The sequence below is a fragment of the Phocoena sinus genome, chromosome X (genome assembly GCF_008692025.1).
Source record: "Phocoena sinus isolate mPhoSin1 chromosome X, mPhoSin1.pri, whole genome shotgun sequence".
Classification (NCBI taxonomy): Eukaryota; Metazoa; Chordata; class Mammalia; order Artiodactyla; family Phocoenidae; genus Phocoena; species Phocoena sinus.
Window position 1 is genome coordinate 39,483,833 of NC_045784.1, and position 26,546 is coordinate 39,510,378.

The 26,546-nt window shown below is 41.3% G+C and overlaps 1 protein-coding gene and 1 pseudogene across 1 annotated transcript in view; both read right to left on the reverse strand.

Moving 5' to 3' along the window:
• Window positions 1–2,004: 2,004 nt before the first annotated feature.
• Window positions 2,005–26,546, reverse strand: part of EFHC2 (EF-hand domain containing 2) — a 203,591-nt gene continuing 179,049 nt past the window's right edge. The window contains 3 exon segments of the mRNA XM_032619729.1: window positions 2,005–4,708; window positions 17,823–17,824; window positions 23,017–23,122. Of these exon segments, the coding sequence (XP_032475620.1) occupies window positions 4,609–4,708; window positions 17,823–17,824; window positions 23,017–23,122 (208 nt within the window). The 3' untranslated portion in view covers window positions 2,005–4,608.
• Window positions 7,102–10,159, reverse strand: LOC116747487 (annotated as a pseudogene).

Sequence of the window (26,546 nt, forward strand, 5' to 3'; positions counted from 1 at the left end):
ATGCACATTCTAGTGTTAGAACTCTTAGTTTGGGGGAACTTAATTGAACACGAAGTGAAAATGTTTATTTAAACCAATATATACCTGGTAGAAGAAGGCTAGTGGCGTGAATTCCAATTTCTTTTAAACTAATTGCACAGTCAGCGTTACCTTTTGTAATAATGATGTTTGCTCCATTATCACTCCAGGTTTATTTGTTAAATAGCTTCATTGATCTTGCCTCAGTAGGTTTTCCATTTTTACACATCACATTCTCTTGGGAACTGAAAAGCACTGTGCTTCTGAAGACGCTCAGTCAACTTGAAGAGACTCATTTTTGAGAAAGTCTTAACCTGCTTTCCACTGGAAGCAATTCAAACTTTGCCAAACAAGTATTAGGGCAGAGACTCACTACTTGAGTATATGTTTAATATCATCATTTGGAAGCTGTTTTTCTGAAGGACGATTTACAGACCAATTCTCAAGGGTATTCAAAAATTCAGGAATCTATATTCTTAACTAAAAGGAATATACATATAATTGGGAACATGACTATTCATTATTCAGTGGATTCTGAACTATGAAGCAACATAAACATTTTGTGGAAAACCCTACTGTTTCATTAAGCTTCTAGTGAAGACTCCAACTGCCAACTTATAGCAAAATCAGAATGTATGGAAGAAGGGGTCAGGGAAATGAGGAACAAGTGGAAAAGGCTATGATGATGAAGCAGTCCTCACTCAAAGTAAGATAAATAAATCCAAGTTGGAAAGGCAAGAGTTTTTTTTTTTTTAATTTGGAGAGATTTCATTTTGTTCAATAATTCCCTACTATTTGAAAGAAGGAAGGGCAATTTAAATATCCTAAACTCATGACTGAGGTATCCATAAAGCCTGGAAGCAATACAACCTCCGAAAAAACCAACTTCAAACAAAGACCAAGAATGGTATGTTTGACATTAATTGGATCAGAGGCAATACATAGACTAAAGTAGGCAAAATGTCTAAACTACTGTAATACTTAAAAGTACAATGCTCTTTATCTCCTCTCTATTGTCTAAAATTTTAACTACTTAGTAAGCACTCAAGTCAACCAATAGATGCAGCAACTATGGAAAACAATATGGAGGTTCCTCAAAAAAACTAAAAATAAGAGTTGCCATATGATCCAGCAATCCCACTCCTGGGCATATACCCGGACAAAACTATAATTCAAAAAGATACATGCACCCCGCTATGTTCACAGCAGCACGATTCACAATAGCCAAGGCGTGGAAACAACCTAAATGTCCATCGACAGATGAACGGATAAAGAAGGTGTGATATACATACACAATGGAATACTACTCAACCAAAAAAAGAATGACATAACGCCATTAGCAGCAACATGGATGGACCTAGATATTATCATACTAAATGAAGTCAGAAAGAGAAAGACAAATACCATATGATATCACTTATATGTGGAATCTAAAATATGACACAAATGAACTTACCTACGAAACAGAAAGAGAATCACAGACATAGAGAACAGACTTGTGGTTGCCAAGGGGGAGAGGTGGGCGGGGGGAGGAATGGACTGGGAGTTTGGAGTTAGCAGATGCAAAGCATTATATGCAGAATGGATCAACAACAAGGTCCTACTGTAGAGCACAGGGAACTATATTCAATATCCTGTGGTAGACCACAATGGAAAAGATATGAAAAAGAATATATATGTATAACTGAGTTACTTTGCTGTACAGCAGAAACTAACACAACTCTGTAAATCAACTATACTTCAATAAAAATAAATAAGTAAACTCAACCAATAGACATATCCACATTGCTCTTCAAACGGTTAGGTCCAAACGGTTCAGTTAGGTTAAAAAGGGGAAAAAAAGGCAAATAAACACTGAACATGAGTAATCTGCTGACAACATCCATACTTTACAACAGTGACTCAGCAAACATTTAATGTGAACTTCAACAGCTTTAATCAGTTCCTATGCAAAGACATGATTTGATTTGGGCTTTCAAATGACTTTATCAATCATTCTCCACGGTTCCAGGAATACTGAAAAACAATGTTCTTAGTACAAAAGGTTTGCCTATATTAACCTTCAACTCACCCAGACATCCACAGGCAGCACCTGCTTTTCCATCAAAATGGGAAATATTAGCAGCTAAAAATATAAGTATATGCAAAGGTTGTGAAACTTCTTAAAATTTATTACCCAGGAACAATGACAATAGTTGAGATTTCTCTTTTTTAGAGGAAAGAGAAGAGGCAGCTAAAAATCTAAGTGTACGCAAAGGTGGTGAAATGTTTAAAAGTTATTACTCCGGAATAATGGCAATAGTTGGGATTTCTCTTTTTCAGAGGGTAGAGGAGACACAGAAATTATGGCCATCTTCCCCACATCCCCCAAAGATTTGAGTCACAGGGTTTATTTGTGCTGAAAACCAGAGTTATCTACTGCTTGAAACCTAAGCAGACTGCATCAGCATTTCAGGACCACCTGGGACCAAGGAGGTGAGGGCTGGGAGATTTCCAGATGGATTGTAAGACAATTCATTGATATTTACATAACGAGAATAAATGTTTTTCCTAAGATAGCATTTCCCTTCAGAGTCTTGAGACCACCAGCAAAAGAGGGAGGTACAGAAATTCTATTACATTAATAGTCTCTGTTTTTATGGCTTTGGCATTTATTAACTAGTGGGAGCTGTTTATTGGGTCATAAACTTTACTAATGGGCATATTATCTCTAAATTATAAATCTCCTTCAGTATATGGCTTAGTTATAAAAAGAATAATTATTTAAAGTGTCTGTATGACTGCAATGTATCATGTTTATCGGCACGATTCCTATAATGGCCGTTTAATTGCTAATTGTGGGCTTGTACTGTGAATAACCAGGGCAGTGACACACATCTATGTAACAGAACAAGCAGTTGTCATCCTACAAACTCAGGAGCATATCACTGGCTTGCTTCCTTTCCTTTTCTCCTCCTACTTCTCAAATGAACTATATTACGAGCCTATTACAAGGGGCTAAATTATCTACATATTTAAAATCTTGAGGGAAAGACAACTGACTGAAGAGTTGAATAGGTAACTGACGAATGTGTCAGCCTGAAAAGTTCCAGGAAAGTGTCATCCTTCTTAAAGCTTGCTCTTTGGGGAATGGAAAATCTTAAAGTGACAAAATGGCTTGGCACTGTCAGTTGTCTTTGGAAAAAAAAAATCAAGAAGTCAAAATTAGACTTTATGAGTAAATGGTTCTAGTATATAAATTGAGTATTCTAGTTTATTGGAAAATCCTATGGGATCTATTTTAACAATGGCACATGTGGAATTATCCTAGGTTTATATATAGAAATGGTTTATTGATGAACTTCAAATTTAAAAAATGAAGGAGCCGTTGCTGTCAAGTGAATTGGTACATCTGAGTGCCAAGAAGCCAGCTCATTTCTAGGCAAAACGCTGCAAATGTGGAGTGAAAGAATAAGAAGATAGAAGGGGCCCTTGAGATGTCATCAGTTCCTCTTCCTCCCCTCAGAGCAGTCCCTGAACGTCAATGTCGAGGACCCTTCTCCATAGGCCTCCATCGTCTCTGAGAACACCAGACAATCGGATTTATGATACCTAGCACCCAGCACTGAAGAATGGGGTACACTGAGACAAACTTCTCACACTGAATTCCCAGAGGTCCATGGTTATGACTTGTAATCGAACATACACTACATGACAAAAGTTCTGCTGAGACTCATAATGTATAGTCCTAGAAGAAAACTAAAAATAGGACTAGAGAAAAGCAAAAGGGAAACATGCTGTAGTCTTAGAATATTAAAACCTCTGGGGTAGGCGGTTATGTATATGTGGAGAATGAACCAAAACAGACCTCTGAAGATCTTCAGCGTTCACATCCTTAAATATTTCAGACATAATACATTTTTGGTCATGCTATAATTATATACACATGCATATATTCTTAAGTTAACAAGCTAACTTCAGAGATTAAAAGAGCATTAAAAACATAAACACTGCATATGTTTTAATTTCTCTCCCCAATTTTTCGTGTGTGTATGTGTTGTGAGGGAGGGTTTTTTCTTCTCATAGCTTTGCTAATTTCAGAAAATAAATACCTTCACTCTGCAGAGGTTTAGGGATTATTTTGAAAAGGTGAGTTGCTACAAAGTTTAATTATATAAGTAATAAGCGTGTGTCAAAAAGATTTCAAAAAATGTTTAATAGAATCACAACTTATTGCTCTGATATAATTTGATTTTATATTGTCATATATAGCTGTCAAAAGTCATTTTCTTTTTGTGTTGTAATGAATCAAATTATGTTGGATAGAAAATTGCCATAAGATACTTGGTATTAATAAATCATATGTATAATAAGAATGCTCAACGTTTCTTTAAATGGCATTTTTAATAGTGCTGGTACATCAGCAATATAATATGATGTTCTGAAAAACTGAAATGACAAAAGGAGATTAATTTTGGAATATGGATTTTAATTCAGTATGAACCTTGTTCTTTTTGTTTTTAATGGAATCATATCTACTGAAATAAACTTGGCAAAATTAGAGCAGGAAATCAGGAAATCAAAGGGAGTTAACCAACCAAAACTGCATGGTTACTCCTCCTCTAAGCCAAACACATCCTTTAAAAGGTTTAAATAGTAAATGTATTTCACAGGAATAGGTGATGGCATCCCAAGCCACTCATCTTCACATCTCCGGGAAAAAAAACCAAAGATGGATATAATTAGAACTACATTTCAAAGTGCAGCTTTGTAAATGCAACATCAAATTGTTCCTTGTCAAGCTCTTGGCTAAGTAGTTTATTTCCAAAGCAGATATTTCTACCATCGACTTTCAGATCATAAGGACTCTGTGGTAGATTGGATTCTTGCCCTCAATCCTTCGTCCTGTATTAGAATTATACACTGTGCTCTTTGCCATGTGAATTTGCAGCACCTCCTATGGAGTCCTTTTTCCTGCCCCTTTGACATGATCTTGACCACATGGCTGGCTTTGGCCTACGTAATGTTAGCAGATATACCACAGCCAGAGGCCCTAATGTGCTGGCATGATTTGGCTTGGCCCTCTGTGCCTCTGCCATCACCATGAGAAGAACATGGCCCAAGATGCTGCTGGTTCCAGAATGACACAGGTGGAGAGAGCCCAGCTGGAGCCAAGCCCAGCAGATCTACGGGCCCATGGACAAGAAAAATAAACATCTGCTGTTGTGAACTACTGAAATTTGGGGGGGTTGCTATGCAGCATTATTGCAGTGATAGCTCCTCCTATACTTTATTAAGAACTCAATTTTTAAAATCCAAACTGCTAGCGTATTATACTGGCTGCTTGGTTACTATTTCTTCAATCTAACAGTGAAATGAGCACTAGATCATTCAAGGTATGCTCTTGGGGATAAGCTACTTTAAATACGTGTGCATAAATACATACACACATATGCTTTATATATATATATATAGTATATATGATACATATATGTGTGTATATATTTGTTAATTTCAGAAAAAATAAATACCTTCACTCTAAAGAGGTTTAAGAATTATTTTGATAAGGTGGGTTGCAACAAAATGTAATTATATAAGTAACATCAAGGAGATTTCAAAAATCTTGTATATATAAATCTATACACATATACGCATACACACTTTTTACTTATGCTGCAGTGGTGAATTAATATTAATATCAATGGTGGTGGGGGGTGAGTCCATCAGTACGGCTGCTTTTATTTTTACTGTCAAGGTTAATTGTTGCCTATAAGAGGGGTTAAATCTTTCCTAGTGCCAAATCAGTATCCAGAGTCACAAGATGTCACAGAAACACAGGAAAGGGCTCAATAATTCTATGTGATGGAATTGTGGAAGCAACCTGAGCCAGTGATATCTCACTTGGGCTTTATGGGGTGCGGAGCAGTTCAGCAGGGGGTTAAAGTGATGAAAGGTGTTCTAGGCATAGCGAACAGCATAAGCAAAGGCCTAGAGACCTAAAAATCTATTTTCAAGAAAGGCTGACCAGCCCAGCGGGTTTGGGGCACACGGTACAAAGTGGAAAGAGAGGCAGTTGGAAGGAAAAGGTGGGGCTGAACTTGAGGGCTTCTATGCTAGTTGATACTTTATGCTGTGGCTAGGGAAAGGCACTGGTGGGTCTCAGTGAAATCGGATTGGAAGTTTGTTAGATAACTCATCGGATGTATGAAGAATGAAATGAAGGAGGAAAATCACTCTGGAGGTTACTGCAATAATCCTGGGGAGAGATGACTGTGCCATAACCAGGGCAGCTGAGCCTGGGGTGAACAAGGGCTACATCTGAAAGGTTTTGCTGCAGTAGAACATACAATACCTGGAAGGTGACTGATGTGAAGTGGTGATCAAAGAAGGGGGTCATGTTATGGGTTGAACTGTGTCCCCTCAAAAAAGATATGTTGAAGTCCTAACCCCCCGATATCTCAGAATGTGACCTTATTTGGAAATAAGGTCATTGCAGATATAATTAGCTAAGATGCAGTCATACTGGAGTAGGGTAGGCCCCCTAACTCAATATGACTGGTGACCTTATAAACTAATACAGATAAGGATGGTTCTAAGACTTCTAAATTTAGTTACAGCTGACGATGTCTGTATTAGTTTCCTAGGGCTGCCATAACAAATTACCACAAACTGAGAAGCTTAAAGCAACAAAATTTATTCTGTCACCGTGCAGGAGGCCAGATGTCCAAAATCCAGGTGTTGGCAGGGCTGGTTCTTTCTGGAGGCTCTAAGGGAGACTGTCCCATGCTCCTCTCCTAGCTTCTGGTGGTTGATGGCTATCCTTTGATTTCTTTGGTTTGTAGATACATCACCCCAATCTCTGCCTATATCTTGTTCTCTCTCTCTCTCTCTCTCTCTCTCTCTCTCTCTCTCTATCTCTCTCTCTCTCTCGTGTGTGTGTGTGTGTGTGTGTGTGTGTGTGTGTGTGTGTGTGTGGGGCTTCACATGGCCTTCTTATAATAACACCAATTACTGGATTTAGGGGCCACTCTAATCCAGTATGACCTCATTTTAACTTTTAGTAGATGTTTTAATTATATCTGCAAAGACCCTATTTCCAAATAAGTTCACATTCTGAGGTTCTGGGTAGACATGAATCTGTGCGGGATAATGTTCAACCCAGGGCAACATTATAAGCAAAATAAGGAAAGCAAGAAGAAGAAGAGTTTTAAACATTTTTAACTGGGAAAATAAGGATCAGAGGGAGAAACTAAGTTCAATTTGGGGCATTTTTATTTGAGGTACCCATAGGACATCAAAGTAAAGATTCTGGTAAACACCTGTAAATAGGGTTCTGTATAGCACAGACCTAGAGTCCAGAACTGTGCAAAGATGTGGAAGTCACTTAAATATGGGTGATATGTAAAACTATGGTAATTAATAACACTAATGCAGAATCAGAAGAGCACCAAGAACTGGCATCTGTAACTAAAGCATAAAGCCTTAGTTTAAGTGATGATTTATAATGATGATGAACTAACAGCAGACTTTTTCAGGATTATAGGCATCATAATTACCTAGTAGTGATGATGATGACGATGATAATAATAAATTTATTAGATATTTACTATATGACAGGTATTCTTTTAAGCGTTTTACAAGTACTGAGCTATTTAATTACTGCAGTTTAAAAAATTAATAAACAGAAACTTCAATTAAATAGAGCCAGGAGACCAGAAGGGGAAGCTTTCATGCCCTGCAATGATAGCAGAGCACAACAGGAAGAAAAAGACTCCTCTTCTTTCCTGGTAAGGACTCAGCCAATGAAAAGCCATGGACTCTTTATTATCGCTCTCCCAACTTCCTTTTCCTCTCTATAAGAGTGTTCTCCTTCCTTTGCCATGAAGGAACTTGCACATGGCTTACCATGGTTGCAGACCCCAAAATGCAGTTCTCTGCTGATCCCAAATAAATCCATCTTTGCTGGAGAAATATCTGGCAGCCTATTTATTTTTAGGTCAGTAGCAGAAAACCCTAAGAGGTAGGTATTATTATGATACCCATCCACAGAAAAGGAAACTGAGGCAAGAGAAGGGTTAAGTAGTTTGTCCAAAGTCAAACTGCCGGTAAGTGGAGGAGCCTGGACCGTAACCCCAGTATTAGGGCTCCAGAGCTCTGCTTATCTGCTGGGCTACCCTCCAAAACCCAGGAAAGGAGTGGGCCTATTCAGAAGCAGCTGGCTCTCATCCGACATGGCTACATTTGGTCCTACCACTTTCAACAAGAAAAGTTAAGCAAAAAAAAAAAAACCATGTGATTCTTGAAGTGACACTACACTTCTCTTTCAAGAATGCCTCCTGTTGGATGTTGGAGGTTGAGCCCAAACTGCCAACCAGCTGGGTAAAGAAGGAAATGACCATTCAGATGGATGATGGCTAAACCAACTCCTAGGGTGTGTTCTGTGCAATTCATGCTACATGGATCTTAGTGAAATATGCTTCCTATGCCCCAAAGCAGTGAATCGTTGTGCGTCTGTGTGTGTGCATATACAAAATGTGTGTGTATTTCATGTGTGTGTATATATACATGTACACACACATATATATTTTTAGCCCAATATCTTTTTAATTTAAAAGATACTATCATCAAAAGGCCATATATTTTATATATATATATATATATATATATATATATAAAAAACAAAGTCTCCTTCCTAAAATCCACGTTATTCCATGATAGATTTTCACAGCGACTACTATATATATCAATATATTTTTCAAATCTGTTCGGTTATCTATTGGGTAATGCTTTTAGAATTAAAAGATGCCATTATCATCACAGTCTGAACATTGTACCATTAGGGAGATGTGCTTAGAAATGGTTCAGTGATTTGCTCATTATGATGACTATTTACAAAGATGCCTATTTACATTAGCAATAAATAATCCTGATATCAAAAGAGATAATGGGCATGCACACACCGAGATGCCTGCACGCTCTTAAAATACTTACATGTAGTTTTTCGGTTAGGGCTTTCCCATTAGCAAGTGAAAGTGTGCTCCCTTCAATTTTCTCCACATCGGTCTGGCTTCTGGGGGATGCATCCTTCCATTTCTACAACTTCGGGCCATCCTTCATATTTGTTTGTGTCCTTATTGTTCTTTATGTGCTGCTCAAAAGGGCTTTTTGTCTCAATGCCTTATCCACCACAGAAGACCCAGTTGTCTCTAAAACCAAGATGAGTAATAGATGTACTCCCCAATTCAGCAATGAGCTGCCGGGCCTCATCATTGAGTTTGATTGCTCCATCACCATATGTTCCCATTAAGACTATTGTTTCATCTTGTATGGCCTTCAGGAACTCAATAAATGGGGCCACATTTCCTCCCCACATGTCAAAATATCTGGTGCCTATTAGATCTCCTGTTTTTCCATTTACCAAGGCAACATTGATCCCTCTTCCAACATTACTCTTAACACCACTCATTAAAACATTGTCCTCCAGGCAGAGGCTGCTCCACTTGCCATTTTAAAAGCAAAATGCTTCTCAGGGCAAGCTTTTGAGATCCCACATTTATATCTGGGAGGTCCTGTAGAACGTGCAACTGCGTCCAATGCTGACCTTGCAAATAGATTTCCTAAACTTGCATCCATTTTTATTTCAAATACTTGGGAAATAACATAGAATGTCAGCAAAAATACTGCCACAGCCACCACCAACTTTGCAGCACCTGCTACCCTCATGTTTGCTTTTTCGGCCTATGGCACTTTTCATTAAATAAGCTCCTCCCACTTGGAAGACACCAAAGCTTTACAAGTGAGCCAAGACCGCCCTCCACAGAGTTCAAATGCAACATACAACTCCATCCCGCCTCTTTAGAGCACTCGGCCCCCATTTCCGACACGAGCTGGAACCCCCGCGTGCCCCACGTGCCAGCCACTGGCCTGAGCGCCAGGCGCCGCGCCACCCCGCCCTCCGCGGAGCCGGAGGACTGCTATGTATTTCTTTTTAATCAATGAAGTCTGAGATCAATAGTCATTCAGTTCGACTATTCAACATGTCCTCAAAAATTTCATTATGAAACTTAAAGCAATTTTCACTCTTAAGTAGCACAGTAGTCCCTCAGTATCTTATTGGTTCTGAGACCCCCTGCGCATACAAAAATCTGAGGATGCTCAAGTCCCTCACATAAAATGGTGTAGTATTTGCATATAACTTATGAACATCCTCCTGTATACTTTAAATCATCTCTAGATTACTTATAATACCTAACACAATGTAAATGCTATGTAAATAGTCGTAAATATAAATACTAAATATAATACCTAAATATAAATACTATGTAAATAGTTGGTGTGTGGCAAACTCAAGTTTTGCTTTTTGGAACTCTCTGGAATTTTTTTTCCAAATACTGTTGATCCACGGTTGGTGGAATCTGTGAATGCAGAACCCATGGATATGGAGGGCTGACTTTATTTTTAAATTTTACCATGTTATAGAAGAATATAGAACAAATATTCAGAATCTGATATTCAGATTCTGATATTCAGATTCTGATAATTCAGAACCACTATTCCCTATTAGGTGTTTGGTTTTTTTTTTTGCGGTACGCGGGCCTCTCACTGTTGTGGCCTCTCCCGTTGCGGAGCACAGGCTCTGGACGCACAGGCTCAGCGGCCATGGCTCACGGGCCCAGCCGCTCCGCGGCATGTGGGATCTTCCCGGACCGGGGCACGAACCCGTGTCCCCTGCATCGGCAGGCGGACTCTCAACCACTGTGCCGTCAGGGAAGCCCCTGATAGGTTTTTTTAAACACAAGTTTTCAATACAAAAAGAAATACATTATTCAACTCATAACATTACAATGAAATCATTTGGGTAAAGGATTCTCTCGTGAAACAGGTCAATACTAGTAGATCCTTCCTCATACCTTAGTAGGCAGCAAAACTTTTGGTTTGTTTGGTTTTTTTGTTTGTTTGTTTTTTGAGCAAGGAATCATGATTTAAATCCTAACAACAAAAGAAATAGAAGAACTTATACTGGAATAATGACAACTCAAGAATTTGGAGATGAGAAGTAAATTTATTAGCAACAAGCCAAACTTGGGTAAATGAAACTCAAGTAAATACCCCGAGATTTGAAATTAAGGATAATTTAAGATGAAAAAATAATGTAGGGGAGCAAAATCTGCCACCCCAAAATGTGTCTCTCTGGCATGAAGATTATTTTAAGTTGATTATTTTTTTTTATTGGGGTATAGTTGTTTTACGATGTTGTGTTAGTTTCTACTGTACAGCGAAGTGGAGTTCCCTGTGCTATACAGCAGGTTCTCATTAGTTATCTATTTTATACATATTAGTGTATATATGTTAATCCCAATCTCCCAATTCATCCCACCCCCCCCCTTTCCCCTTTGGTGTCCATACGTTTGTTCTCCACATCTGTGTCTCTATTTCTGCCTTGCAAACCAGTTCATCTGTACCTAGAGACTGTCATACAGAGTTGATTATTTTTAAGAAACAAATGACTCAGGAGGCACTTTTACCTCCCCCTTAACTGCCTAAAAGAATTTAGATACAGGGCCCGTACCAAGGAGGGAGCTATCACCGTTAGATAACTACATGTGAGGTAGACAGGGAGGAACCTAGCAAAGTCTGTTTGTTAAAATTCCTCACTGTGTCCCATTGTTTCTGCATGGCCCTGCAAACATTTATTTACCAAACATTTGCTCTTTTCATCTTCCTGTGAATTGCTTTCCTTCCCTTTGCAGTCCCAGACCCCTAGCCCCTTCTCCTTGGCCCCTTAGTCAAGAATGACAGATAAACCTCATTTTGCCTGTCTTTGGAATCTCCCATGTTTATATGGATTCCCTATACATATGTAACTAAATTTTGTTTTTTTCTCCTGTTAGGCTGTCTTAATCTCATTTTAATTATTCAACCAGCCAAAAGAACCTAGAAGGGTGGGAGGAAATTACGCCCCCCCAAAAAAGTAACAATAATGCATTTCTTTTAACCCTGATCACTTTAAATCCCATGGCTCACACAATACCTTCCTGACTGCTCCAGCCCCCCTATACTCTCTCTCTAAAATCAATACCACTTCCCTCAAATTTATTTCCCTTTGTCACTTTTCTCCAGGTTCTAGGTGGGAATGACTTTTTCTGCCTAAGTATCTGATAAATGCCACAGGCATATTTGCAGTGCTTGAGGAACCCAAGGTCTGTACATTGGCAATATGATATGGTGATTTATAATAAGAAATATATATATTTGGTTTTTGTCCCCATTTCTGGCACAGAGTTCTTAAAACTCTTAGAATTTCCTAAGTGATGAGAGCGATAAGGTCTCTTTTGTTACGTTAATGAAACATGATTGAAAAGCACCAGGATGGGGGCTGGTTGCCAGTGGAGCCAACCACGTGATTAGAGGGTTGGAACTTTCAGTCCCCCGCCTCCACTCCCCATTCCCACACCTCCCGGGAGGGGAGAGGGGCGGGAATTTGAGTTTATTCACCAACGGCCAATGATTTAATCAATCGTGTCTCTATAAAGAAGCCCCTGTGAACACCAAAAATGACAGGGTTTGGAGAGCTTCTGAGTTGGCAAACACGTGGAGATGTGGGGAGAGTGGTGAGCCCAGAGAGGGCATGGAAGCTCTGTGCCCTTTCCACCATACCTTGCCCTATGCATCTCTACCATCTGGCTGTTCCTGAGTTATATCCTTTTATAATAAACAGGTTATCTAGTAAGTAAAGTGTTTCTCTGAGTCCTATGAGCAGCCCCTCCCAAGGAGGAGGTCATGGGAACCTCCAATCCACAGCCAGTTGGTCAGAAGCACAGGCGACAATCTGGACTTGTGAATGGCATCTGAAGGAGGGGAGGTAGTCTTGTGGAACTGAGCCCGTAACCTGTGGGGATCTGAGGTTATCTCCAGGTAGATAGTGCCAGAACTGAGTTGACTTGCAGGACACTCAGCTGCTGTTGAGAATTGCTTGGTACGGGGGAAAAATACACACTGGAATTGACACCAGAATTGTAGCTAGCCCTCAGTTTTAGGGAGATTTTCACAGGTATTCGTTTAAATGAACTAACGGGAATCAAATTGGGATCTAAAGGAAGGAGGAAGCAGGAGATAAGAGTTAAGAAACTCAGGGGGATGGGGCATCGATAAAGTAGAGGGAAAAAGTATCTTCCTCATAACTTTGCCTGTAATTGGGTCCACCTAAAGGAATCACATGGCCAATCTCTTTGTAAAATAAAGAGGTCTTTGCTAACATGAGAAATCCCCTCACTACCACTGCCTAATTGTTCTAATAAATCTGCAAATGCTCCAAACGTTACATAATATTTATGACTGGGCAGTGAGTTAAAATATTCTTTGTCCTCACTGACCTTTTATTCATCCCACACTACAAAATTCGAAGAAAACTCCAGATCATGTTGTTTCCCAGCAGTGCACATAAATTTTAAGTGGAAATAACTGCATGGTGATTTTACAACAGGTGAGCTCATCCACAGCAGTCAATCCCTCCTGTTTTAGACGAGGACGAGCCTGCTTGTATTTCTGTAAAACACCCCGCCTAAAGGTGCATGATCAGAATCTTAAATATCTGTGCGGGGCTTCCCTGGTGGCGCAGCGGTTGGGAGTCCGCCTGCCGATGCAGGGGACGCGGGTTCGTGCCCCGGTCCGGGAAGATCCCACGTGCCGCGGAGTGGCTGGGCCCGTGAGCCACGGCCGCTGAGCCTGCGCATCTGGAGCCTGTGCTCCGCAACGGGAGAGGCCACAGCGGTGAGAGGCCCGCGTACCACCAAAAAAAAAAAAAAAAAAAAAAAAAAAAAAAAATCTGTGTGTATCGGGTTCTGCCTGCACCTCTCCTGATCCTCTCACCCTTTCCACTTTGGCGCACACCAACCTAACTTCCAGCCATCAGCACCTGCACTCCTTCTCCTGAGACCTTCCCTTTGGCCTCTGAGGCCTGATTTGGCTGTCCCTGTAACATGCCACAGTACCTGGGAATTCATTATTTTCACCCACTTCAGGAGCAGCTCTCAAACAATGACAGGAGTTGATGGATGGGATAACGCTGAGGTACCTATCAGCCACTGGATCCCTGTGTTTCCCAGAGGCATGACGCTCTAGTCATTCACCTTTTTACTGGTTTGATAATATGCCCTGTATTAACTCCTTCTCTTCTATTTCTCACTTCCCTACTCCCTTGCTAGTTATTCCCTTCACTTCGTCCAAAAAACCATTTATACTCAAATCCTTGTCTCTGAGTCAGCTTCCAGAGGAAGTCAAAGATACCACGCAACTTTGCATTTTTCAAAATTAATAAAATGTCTATGAAAGTCACAGTATAGCTCGGAACAAAGCAACTTCTTGACAAACGTGGACGGATCCAAAGTCTCCAGTGTGATTTCCAGGTAATTCCAGAGACAGTACCCAAATCTCAAAACAAAATTCAGTTTAATCTGGAGCATAAACAGCATGTGCCACGTAGCATTTTCTGGAAGAAGGAAGAACTATGAAATGCAGAGTGAAATTCAGCAATAATGCAAAATCATGACTCTAAAATGGCTGGAAATCATTGCCTACAAGAGGGCCCCATGACAGCTTTCAATCTGGCTGTCACTAGAGCTACTTAAGATGTCAGAGAAGTTGGCAATAAATTACTTATTCATCAATGGTGAAAAAAAATGTAGCTGCCGATCTGTAAAACCACATATCCTTGAAATGGGAAGCAAAGATGGCACTGGATGGAAACCCAGTAAACAGCAGCTGCCCAGTGAGAACAGCAAAGCTGTGTGTGAGCTCATAGGCCCTGGATTTATTTGCTTTGACATTTTTAAAAGGAAATTTAATTGGATTATGTCTCCTTCTAGTTTAAAATTCTCTACTGTAGTACTGGCCACCAGATGCATGCGGGGAAAAGATTGGGAGCCAATTAAATTCCACGCTTCACTGAAACAAGGTTATTTTTATTCGTCCCAAATGTAAGGCTGATAGAGTCATGTTAGTGATTTCACTCTGTTACTCCCCCTCCGCTCAATCAAAAAAAGGATGTTTTTATCCATGAATTTGTAGAAAAATCCAGTACTGTGTATGGAATTAAAATTGTGGTTTTCTTGGATTTTCTTCCTTCTACTAGGTTGACATGACCTTGGAAATAATCAAATTAAGTTGACAGAAATCATAAAAACAATTAAATTTCAGTAAAATCAAATGGAAATTAATTGGGGAAGAAATTTTACAGATACTTGTTGAGATAATCAAGAACCTTCTGATGACATAAGGAAAAGCTCAAAACCAGGAGATTTGCTTATATGCCTATCCATTTCTGTCTTTACTGTAATGCCAGTATTTCACAATTGCTTCTCTTTGCCCTAGACAAAGCTTCAGTAGAGTTGTCATCTGTGTGACTGCAGCTAAAACACAGTTGTAACTTTTAAACAAGAAATCTTTCCTTGAAATTGCATTACGGGGCAAGTAAAGTTTTCAAGTAGACGTGGATATTTTTTAGCTTTAGTGACAGCCTTATTCATACAATTCAAGTAGACATCATCCAACCCTTTAAATCACAGTAGACTCTGGAAGTTTCCTACTAGGTCACCGCTTTGTGTTACGTAATCAGTATGTGTTTACCAGTTATTTTTTTAAGTCTTATGAGAATGATTAATAATCTTTTATTTCAACTTGAAATATTAGACATAACTTCGCTTACTTAAAGAGTTGGCACTAGCCCCTAACTACATAATCTTGACCTTTAGGAACGCCTTGAGTCTCAGCTTCCTATCTATAAATTGGGAATGATACTTATTCTCACAAAATGGTTGGGACGATAAAGCGTCACAGGGTATTCCACCCTCTAAATACCAAAAGGAGATCCTCGACAAGTGGGGTGCCCAAAGATATATCCCAAGGTGTACGCCACTGTCCTCTACTCCCCAGTGCCAAGGCTATATATCATCCTGTTGTGACAAGAGGAAACTTTAGAGCCAATTGTTAATGCTTCTGCAGCTCTCGTGCTCGTAAAATGAAGCCACATCCAATTTTTCTCAGAAACGTCAAAGGATAAGATGCCAGTCACACAGTGCAAGTTATAAAGTTTATATGAGAACCAATTTCGTGTTACTTTTAAAAACGTGACTTCTGAGATTAACCAGGCAGGCTCTAAACAGCGGGACCTCTTTTGCCAGTTTTACAGCTACCATCTGTGAGCAAGCACAATAGAATGGAATTGGGGTCTCTAGGCCGTGACAGCACCAGGGCAACATGCTGAGACCACAGATAGTCACATAATGGAGTGAGAATTAAATTACAGCCCCAGTGGCTCACCATGGGCTGCTGTGGAGGACAGGCAGAGGCCCAGCCAAGGGAGCTCCTGAGAATCCAGGCTACAGGCAACAGTCAACAATCCTGGTGGGTAACAGTCAGCTTCCACCCATCCACATAGGGAAACCTCTCACCAACTCAAAGCTGGACTCGCTACAACCACAGTCCTCTCTGTGAATTTTGCTTCTTTGTTGTTGGTCTCCAGGCCTACTAGCTGATGCCATGTAACAATCACATGTAGGTGGAGCCCCATCGGAGTCAGAAGGACCAGTCCTAACATCCAGTAGACCCAGCTTCAGGAGCTGTTAATCTTGAAAGCTGGCTGTGAGGCTTGCTCACTGGAGCCCCAGTCTTTACTCTGGTAACAGACTGTACTGGCTCATCCTCCATTTGCCCCTCAAGATCCATCTTTTGCCCTTCTCACCAAGCTCTCTGCCCTGGGAGACTGACCTCTGTGGACCGCATCACTTCTCGAGCTTCCTTGGCTCTCTGGCTTCCAAATGGGTCCAGCCAATGGGAAGCAGCGAGAGGTCAGGGTATTGATTCCACTTCCCCTCTCCCTGCTTCTTTCCTGCCCAACCACGCTCTTCCACTGGGCTCCAGTAATACAAGTCCCTCCCTGCTTCTCCAGACCCAGGGATGGTAAAGGCTTCCCACTCTAGCTAGGCCCTGGGCACTCCACTGCCCTGATTGGTTCCCTTAACCCTACCCTCTCCTCTGTCAATAGTCCCTGCATTAAATCCATATCCCGACTCCTCTGAGTGGGTTGTGTGTCTCCTGCTAGAATCTCACTGGTATAGGGACTCAGCCTGCTCTGTCCCCTGGTCGTGGCTGAAGGCTTGGTTCAAGCCTGCTGACTGGCCCCTCTGGTTGCTGAATAGTGCTAACTTCAGGATTCCCCATCACTGTGCTCCCTGTTTTGGAGAGACTCCCTGCTAGAACTCCCTGTGGCGCTGCCCTTCTAATCCCAAGCACTATGTACCAGACCACCCCCCTACTCAGCCTGTGGTTGGCTAAAGCCCACAGCTAAGCGGTCTCTTTTCGTTTCTCAGTAAGATCCCTAGTTCAGGGAAGAGAGCCTGTTGAGGACAACATTCAGCCCGAGAGTAAGGATACCCAGGTTCCGAGTGGAGGCTGGTGACTCCTGGAACTTCAGCCAGAGACAGCTTGTCCAGCTCATACACTGGAGGAAGCACACAGCCACCCCACTGCTGGCTTCCACCTGGGCCATACTTCCACACAGGAGCTCAGCCTGCCATTCCTTGTTCTCAACAGAACTTTAACCTGTCACGTCACATTCAAGGCTGGGTCACTTTCACAACCTGGTGGATCTTGTCCTGAAGTCCCACATATGATTTTTGGGCTACAGCAGACTCCCTAATTGTTGGCAATCCCCAAAGCTCGAAGTGAGAGGTTTTCTTTGCCCAACTGGGCCCCACAGACCTACGCACCTGGTCCAACTCCTCTACCACTTCCTCTTCTGCCATAATCACGGCCTCTTCTGGCATAACCTCTTTCTTGTCAGTTCCCTGCCACGGGTGAAAGCTCAGACAATAATAGAGGAGCAGGTGTGTGGAGAAGGCTGTGCCACAGGCCAGGCCTCCAGTTCATACCAAGAATAATCAAGAGTGGTTGGTTGCCAAGACATGATATACCAGCCAGAATCCCCTTGAGGAAGGACTTGGTGGCCCAGTTGCTGGGAGACCCCTTCAGGGATTACCTCAGCTACAGAGCTGTCTGGGCTGCAAAGAGCCACATTACCGCAGGTCATACCCCTTTCTAAACCAACCCACAGGGATAAAGTCCAGGCCATTTTGGCCCAACTCAGGACAGCTCTGAAAGGCCATTCTAGCTCCAGAGTTCCCTTCGGAACAGCCAAGGCTGTCTCTGGACCTGCATCGAAGCTCAACTTCTCCCTCTGCCCACTCCTATGTCCCTCCCCTCCCTTCCACAGGTATTGATCCCAAGGACACTCCCAAATAAATACACTGCACATTAAACCCCATCTGCTTCCTGGAGAACCCAACCTGTGACAGGCTCTGACCCAGAGTGTCTCAGGGCATTATTAGATATTAACATTTAGGTACACTTACATGGTTCAGGAGATACTATACTTTTCATTACTCATTCTACTCTCTGAACTATGCAATATTACGCTCAACCCACTTACACTAAATATTTTCACATAGATTACAGACTCACTGATACCATTCCCAAGCTGTCTTATATCCTCTTTAATGGAACAATAGCAAGCTCAGGAGTACCAGAGTGCTTCAGACTCTGGAATTTAGTTAAATTCTCATTATTGGTTAAATTGATTAGGTACCATTTGATAACTATGTTCTTCCTTTTTTTTAAAAAAAAAACTGGCTGAAAAAGAACGGCCCTATCCAAATGTCTCCCACAGACTGAACTGCTTCTAGACCTGGTCATCAGAATTGACAAGAGGCCCTAAGACTAAAGTTCTTCTCACCATAAATGAGTAACAATTGAAAGAGCTGACTTACTGCTAAAGCACAGGCCCTATCTGATGCTACACTGCTGTTCTAACTCTTTTTTTTGGGGGGGGGGGGTACGCGGGCCTCTCACTGTTGTGGCCTCTCCTGTTGCGGAGCACAGGCTCCGGACACGCGGGCTCAGTGGCCATGGTTCACGGGCCCAGCCGCTCGCGGCACGTGGGATCTTCCCGGACCGGGGCACGAACTCGTGTCCCCTGCATCGGCAGGCGGACTCTCAACCATTGCGCCACCAGGGAAGCCCAGCTGTTCTAACTCTTACGTTTAACGATAGAATCACTGATCTTAGTCCTCAAGGCCCAGCCCACTGACTTGAGGACGTAAGACATCTCCATTTTACGAACAACAGTAATAGCTAACATTTAAGCTGTTACTATGGGACAGGTACTGTGATAAGTGTCTCACGTGTATCAATTCAATCCTTACAAGCAACCTGACAGAAGCACTACTTTTATCTCCATTTTTGAGATGGGGCAATGTGAAAGGTTGAATAACTTACACAGTCACCCAGGGAGTCAATCATAGAACTAAGGATTTGAGCTCAGCTTCATGTGATTCCAGACCTTCTGCTCTACACTATCTCTCTAAAGAACCTGAGGTCCATGGCTCAGTAACTGCCCCAGTTGACAGAGTAGGTAAGAGATGAAATGGGGGAGGGGTGGCTAAAGGGAAAGTGGATCTCTGGCCTTTCCATGCACTGACTCTTCTTCCAACGTGGGTGGTGATCCTTTTGTAGGTCCTTAAGTCAATTTAATGGGTAATGAACTATATTCAAAAGAAAGAAAGAAGGCGGGAGGAGAGAAAAGAAAAGAGAAAGGAAAGAAAAAAATCATACATCATCACATGCAGTTAGAATAGTATTGTTTCATGAGACGTTTGGGCCATTGTATATGTGCATGCTGGGTTGTTAGCGAAAAATGTCTTTCTTACTGTAGGTTGTAGTACCAAAAGGTAATTAAATTTCATTCAAGCTCAATTGTCATCAGGAAAATAAAAATTCAAGTAACAAGATACCACATGTTTTCAAAGGCAAAAAATGTAAAAATAACTTGAATGCCTATCAATAGAGAAATGGATGAATAAATGATTCCGTATTCATACTACAGTATTAAAGAATGGCTTAGGTCTACACATATTAAACTAGAGAAATGTCCCATGGTGTACTATTAAGAAAAACACACTGCAGATAAATGCCTGTGGTATGATTATATTTTTGTGCATGAAATGATGAAACCCCCAACCCATAGGTAAACATTTGGGTGGTGGATTGGGTGGAATGGAAAAGGAGAGAAGGAGGAAGTAAGGAAAAAAATACAACAAAGGCCGTTGCTAACTAGCAAAAATAAGTATGTGTATCTTTCAGGATCCCAGAAGAAATAGCAGACATATGCAAACTGTGTAAATTGAGAAGAGTTTAATAAAGAGACTATTTACAAAGTTGTGGCAAGTGTTTAGCAAAAGCAACAAGGGATCCTCCAGACCCTCAGGGACTGTTGCCACCACCTGGGGCTCAAGGGGCATGTGGGGTGGCTGCCAGAGCCCGGAGTAGACAGCTATGTGGAGAGACCCTCCAGACAGGTACTGTGGCCCTGGGCAGGAGGAGGCAGTCAATCTCTTGTGACTGTCAGGGAGGGAGATGACTTCTGTCTCGTCCCACCCTCCACTCTCCTGCTGGTGCGTCCCACTGGCTCTCCCAACTGGAGGCCAGAGGGCTAGGGGTCCCATTGATGAAGCCCACAAAGATCAGCTGTCTAGGATTCAGAGCAGGGTAGATGGGGTTGGAGAGAAGTCCCAATGGGACAAATGGATGATATCCGACACAGAATACTGTAACATTAAATGAAAAGGTGGAATACAAACTCCATCTATCATTGTTCTTTTTACATGTAAAAATTACATATTTGCATGGATAAGAATTAAAAGGTTACCAAATGACAGTATTTATTTGTTTTTGTGATAGTATCTTGGACTTTAGTTAATTAACTCCAATATCTTCAGTACGATTGTACTTAAATGATTTTTTCCTTTTTCATGCTTTGCGGTAAAACAGACCTGAGCTAAAATTCTAACCCTACCATACCCTGGCTGTTCCCCTAACTTCCTCATCTCTAAAATGGGAATGATAAAAGTATCTACTGTGGGCTTCCCTGGTGGCGCAGTGGTTGAGAGTCCGCCTGCCAATGCAGGGAACGCGGGTTCGTGCCCCGGTCCGGGAAGATCCCACATGCCGCGGAGCGGCTGGGCCCGTGAGCCATGGCCGCTGGGCCTGCGCGTCCGGAGCCTGTGCTCCGCAACGGGAGAGGCTGCAACAGTGAGAGGCCCGCGTACCGCAACAACAACAACAACAACAACAACAACAAAGTATCTACTGTGACAGGGTGGGAGAGTGGCATGGACATATATACACTACCAAACGTGAAATGGATGGCTGGTGGGAGGCAGCCGCATAGCGCAGGGAGAAAGGCTCGGTGCTTTGTGGACGACTGGAGGGATGGGATAGGGAGGGTGGGAGGGAGAGAGACGCAAGAGGGAAGGGATATGGGAGCATATGTATATGTATAACTGATTCACTTTGTTATAAAGTAGAAACTAACACATCATTGTAAGGCAATTATACTCCAATAAAGATGTTAAAAAAAAAATCTACCCTCAGAAAGTCGCTCTGAGGATTAAATGAGCGAATAGATTTTGAGGTCTTAGAACAGTGCTTGACACATAGTAAATGCTTTAAAGTGGTTGCTGTCGTTATGGTGACGAAGGGTCGTCAAGAGCCTCCTACGGGGTCTACTTGTCTCCTTGTCCTCTCTCCAATCCACCCACCACCCAACCAGAGCAAGCTCCCTTTAAAGGGCATACCTGATCATGTCACTCTCTTCCTTGAAATTTGTCCACGGTCTGCAGACTTTGTAGGACGATACTCAGACCTCACCCGTGTAGCTGTCTCCAGCTTCATTCATCTCCACTCCTCCCTCTGTGCCTCCATCCCAGCCACACCAATTCTTTCCGGTTCTGCACAAGAGCCGCATTGTCCCATGCCCTAGAGCCTCTGTTGGGAATGCCTCTGGGCATACCATGCCACTTTTCCTACCTAGCTCTTACTATTCATCACTGAAATTTCAAGCATCACCTCCCCTAACACTTCCTGTGCCCCCCAACCCTCCTTAAGGTAGCAATAATGACTGTCTCTAGACTCCAGCGCAGAGCATAGAAACTGCTGAGAGTGGATACTTAAACATGATTTGTCTGAGAATTAAATTTATAAATGAATGAGTTAAGTGATTGCCCCAAAGTCACTCAGCTACGTAAGTGGCAGAGCCAGAATTCAGCCCCAGCTCTGTTTGACTCCAAAGGCCATCAGTGTCTCCCAATCATCTGGAAGTTCTAAGGCTGCCTGACACTCCAGAGTAGCTGCATGCCTGAGGGAACTCCCCAAGGGCACTAGACCAGTTCAGGCCAGAATGAGCTGGTCATCAGAGACCGGGAGGAATAAATGCCTCCTTTCTGGGAGTATCAACCACATGACATTTGCTTTATCAAGGGACTTTCCCAAGAAAATCAATTTCTGGAGCATGTTAAAATATAAACAAACCACCACCCACCCACCCACTCCTTAAAGACAATTGGTCCAAAGAGATCTTAGAGAATTCAGACAATTCCACAATGTTGAGAGCATCATCCGATCACATGAACTCTGTTTTCCCTAACCAAGCATTTTCCTACTGAATTTTTATTTTAAATTTGGCCCCACTATGAAATATACATGTCCATACTATAATGTTTCACCCAAGGCAAACCTGCGTGCACAGCCGCAAACACACTGGGGATTCTTGACATATGCACTATTTGAGCCTTGCTCTTGTAGCTTATGATGATATTACCAGAATCCCTTGATAACAGTGTTTGTATCTATTTATAACTGTAACCTATTATCCTATTTTCCATATAATTGGGTACGACTTGGGTTAAAAAACATTCAGCTGCATAAGAAAAATCACGCTCTTATACAGCAGATGTTCACTCAGTATGGAAAGTGGATTAGACTTTAACACAAATACCCAGAAATACATAGTGCTCTTTCCAAAAGCACTGATGTTACTATTTTACGTTGAAAAATAATGTTAAGATAAAGGATATTAAAAACGCAAGGGAGGTAGCCACAGCTGGTTTTTAAAACAGGTGTTACTTTTACCTCTTTAATGTACCATACTGCTTCCAATTCGGGCATCGGATTCACTCTCCAGTTCAGGGCACAGAAAAATGACTCGTAATTTATTTGTTTTTCACTGTCTTCAAACCTAAAAATATAATTATAACATTCGATTTGACTCAATCTGCAGATTTCAGGACCAAACTGTCAGCTTAAACCCACCATGAAAACATACCACTAGATGTGCTTCAATACTGATATTTTTCTTATTTCTTATTACCTTGTTTTCTGTTTCTAACCCTCCAGAATGTAAATTCTTTGAGAGCAGAGACCTCACACATCTAATTCACCGAAGTATCCCCAGGACCTAGATCAATGCTGGCACATAGTAGGTGTTCAACAAATACTTGTTGCAGTTGCCATAGAAACAAATTAATTTATTCAGCAGCTAAGACTATTGTTATATTTTGTTAACAGTACTGAAGCTCCTCTTAAGTTTAACAGGTTGATACTATGTCAGTAAAAATTTTAAAACGTCTTCATTTTTCTTAAATTGTATGCCTTTTAAATCTTTAAAGCAAGCCTAGATTCATTTTGTCTACTGATATATTTTTAGGAAAAACAAAAGGCACTTTAATCATTTATCATGTAGCCATTAAAAGGGGTTATGTAGATCCATATATGTTGTCATGGAAATGTGTTAATAATATATTGTTGAGTGGAAAGGAGGTTATAAAATAGAATGTAGAGTTATGGTCTCACTTTAGGTTTATATTTGTACAAAACAACATTTAAAAAGTCTAGCAACAATACACGGAATTATTAAGAACAGCTACCTGTAGCAAGAGAGATTATAATTTTTGCTTTTTCTTTAGACTCTTCTGTATCATCTGAATAGTTTTAAATTCATAATCAGAAGATATTAAGCCCATTTTTATTTTGAAAAACAACAACAACAAATGATTACTCTGCACCATAAAACTGTAGGTCAAAAATAACTAATCTGTTTGACTGCTATTTCCTAATTACGGAAATTGACATAAATTTATCCTTAACCATAATAGAGTTTTGGCAATTAAGACCCCCAAATTTCAAGACAATTGCTATAATGACCCAAACACAGACAAAATACTTCTTACTGTAATACCTCAATGCTATTTTTCTATTCTGAATTTGACCACCTCTGGCAATTTCTAAGGCTAAATACATACTGGTTATGTAACACGATTTTTTTGAAGAAAAAGACAAAGGTGGTCACTAAGGCACTGTTACAAGCACCCTGCTCCAGGCTCCTGCCCTTCTCTCAGGACCTCTAACTCAACACGCCCCTCCAACCAGCAAGTGAGGTGCGCAAAGTTACTACTGCAAGATGAACAGAGGATAATTAATTATAAGAAAACTCAGTGATAACAGAAGCAGGAAAAAAACCTATTCATAATCAGTCAAAAGGCTTTTCTCTTTTTTTTAATCAAAGCATGAAGAAAATAATAGCTCGTATTTATAAACTAATAACAATTAGCAGCAATAAATTAAATGTTACGTGATGAAGTTACATAGACTCATTAAGCTAAACAAAGTAGAATAAACAGAGTGATCAGAAGAGGGGAGAGGGAATTCAGTCATTCTTTTGTGTACATTTTCTTTGGCCAAGGATTCTGGGATACAACTCCAGTATGCTGCCCCCTACCACTGTTTATCCTTTGAATTTTGGCTCACTCATCATTTGAACTCTTTGAAAGGACATGTTCTGTTTATGGAAATATTTGTAGCCAAAATGCAGGACCATTATGTCTTTTATTTGCATGTGTTTAGGGAGAAGAACTAAAACTCAATCAATTAAAGATATTTTGTAAGAAACTCCTTTAGCATGGTGCCTCGAAGAAAAGTATTCCCTAATACTCCGAATAGGAGCTGAGGTCACAGAATGAGATCATGGAGGGCCTTTGACTTTCATACTAAGGACAGCTAAGAGCCATTGGAGTATATTGTATAGAACAGTTACCAGATCTAAGTTATATTTTCTGAAGATCACTCTAGCTGATATATTGCAACTACAATGTAGGGGCAAGGCCAAAGTGGCAAGGGCAGTTAGCGGTCTTCTGCAGTAATCCGGACAGGAGATAATGGTGGCTTAGGTGACAGTGGTGGCAGTGGAGGGAGGGCAGTGAGGAGTGGTGAAATCTGAATATATTTTGAGTGTAAGACTCCTGAAGGATTGCATATAGTGTATAGGGGAGGTGAGGGGGAGAATGAATAGGAACGGATTCAGAACAACTCCCAGGGTTTTACTTGAGCAACTGGAAAAACAGAGTTGCCCGAACTGAGATGGGAAGGACTGCAGGAGCTACAGGTTGGGAGAAAAAGACTGGGAGTTTGGTTTTGGATGTGTTACATTTTGATGGAAAGTGAGCAGTTGGGTATATGAGTCTGTAGTTCAGGGAGGATGTTTGAGTTAGAGATAGAAATGTGGGAGTCATTAGCATATAGATGATATTTAAAGCCACCAGACTGGAAGACTGAATGAGGTCACCAATGAACAAAATTTCTTCATCTGTTCCTACGATACAGAATTTAATTGTTGGTAAATTCCCATCACATCAATGACAGGAGGCACGTATTGAATCCTAGAGGTTTCAGAAGTATAATATCCCAGTAATTTGGGAACCAGTCAAAAGACTACCAAACAGATTTAGCATTACACCATCCCTCATACACAGTCCACTAACCAGTCCTGAAGGTTCTACCACCATAGCATATCACAAGTCTCTTTCTCTCCATCTTTTCTACTATTCAGTAATTCGAAGCCACCATCATCTCTCACCTGGATTACAGGAATAGCTTTTGGATCTTGGTCTTGCTGCTTCTATTCTTACCTTGCTGCAAACCACCCTCCACCAGAATGATCTTTCTAAAACATAGATGTGATCAATTACTTCCTTGTTTACAACTGTGCAATGGCTTTCCAATCCACTTAGAACGCAAGCTGAACTCCTTACCAGGGTTTATAAAACCGCACATAATCTGGTCCCTGCTGACCTCTCTGACCTCCTCTGAAAACTCTCTCCTGTTCACAATGCTCCAGGTACACCAGCTTTCTTCTTGCTCTCTGAGCATACCAAGATCGTTCCCAGCAATGCAAGGCATTTGCACCTTCTGGTTCCTTTGTCTGGAAAGTCTCAATTCCAAAGTCTCAATTCAAAGGCCTCAGAAAGGCCTTCCTGCAGTTCCTCTTACCTAACCGAGTCCCCATGCCTAAGTCTGCATTTGCCCTGGATGATGGCACTGGATGGTACAGGAAAACTTCTGGAAGTCACCACTGGAAGTCCTATTATCACACCTCCTTAACAATTCGTCTTATATTTACTCATGCTCACCTGTTAACCCTGGGCCCCCAGCACTCTTTCCTGCCCAACTCATGATATGTCAGACTCAACACATCTAACAATTTACCCATCTCAAAAGATATTTGGGAAGGATATTCCTGAATCAAATGATATTCGGGAAGGATCAAAGGCTGTAAATGAAAGAGTACACAGCTTAGAAATGATGTATAAAATCTTTTTGAGGAAAAA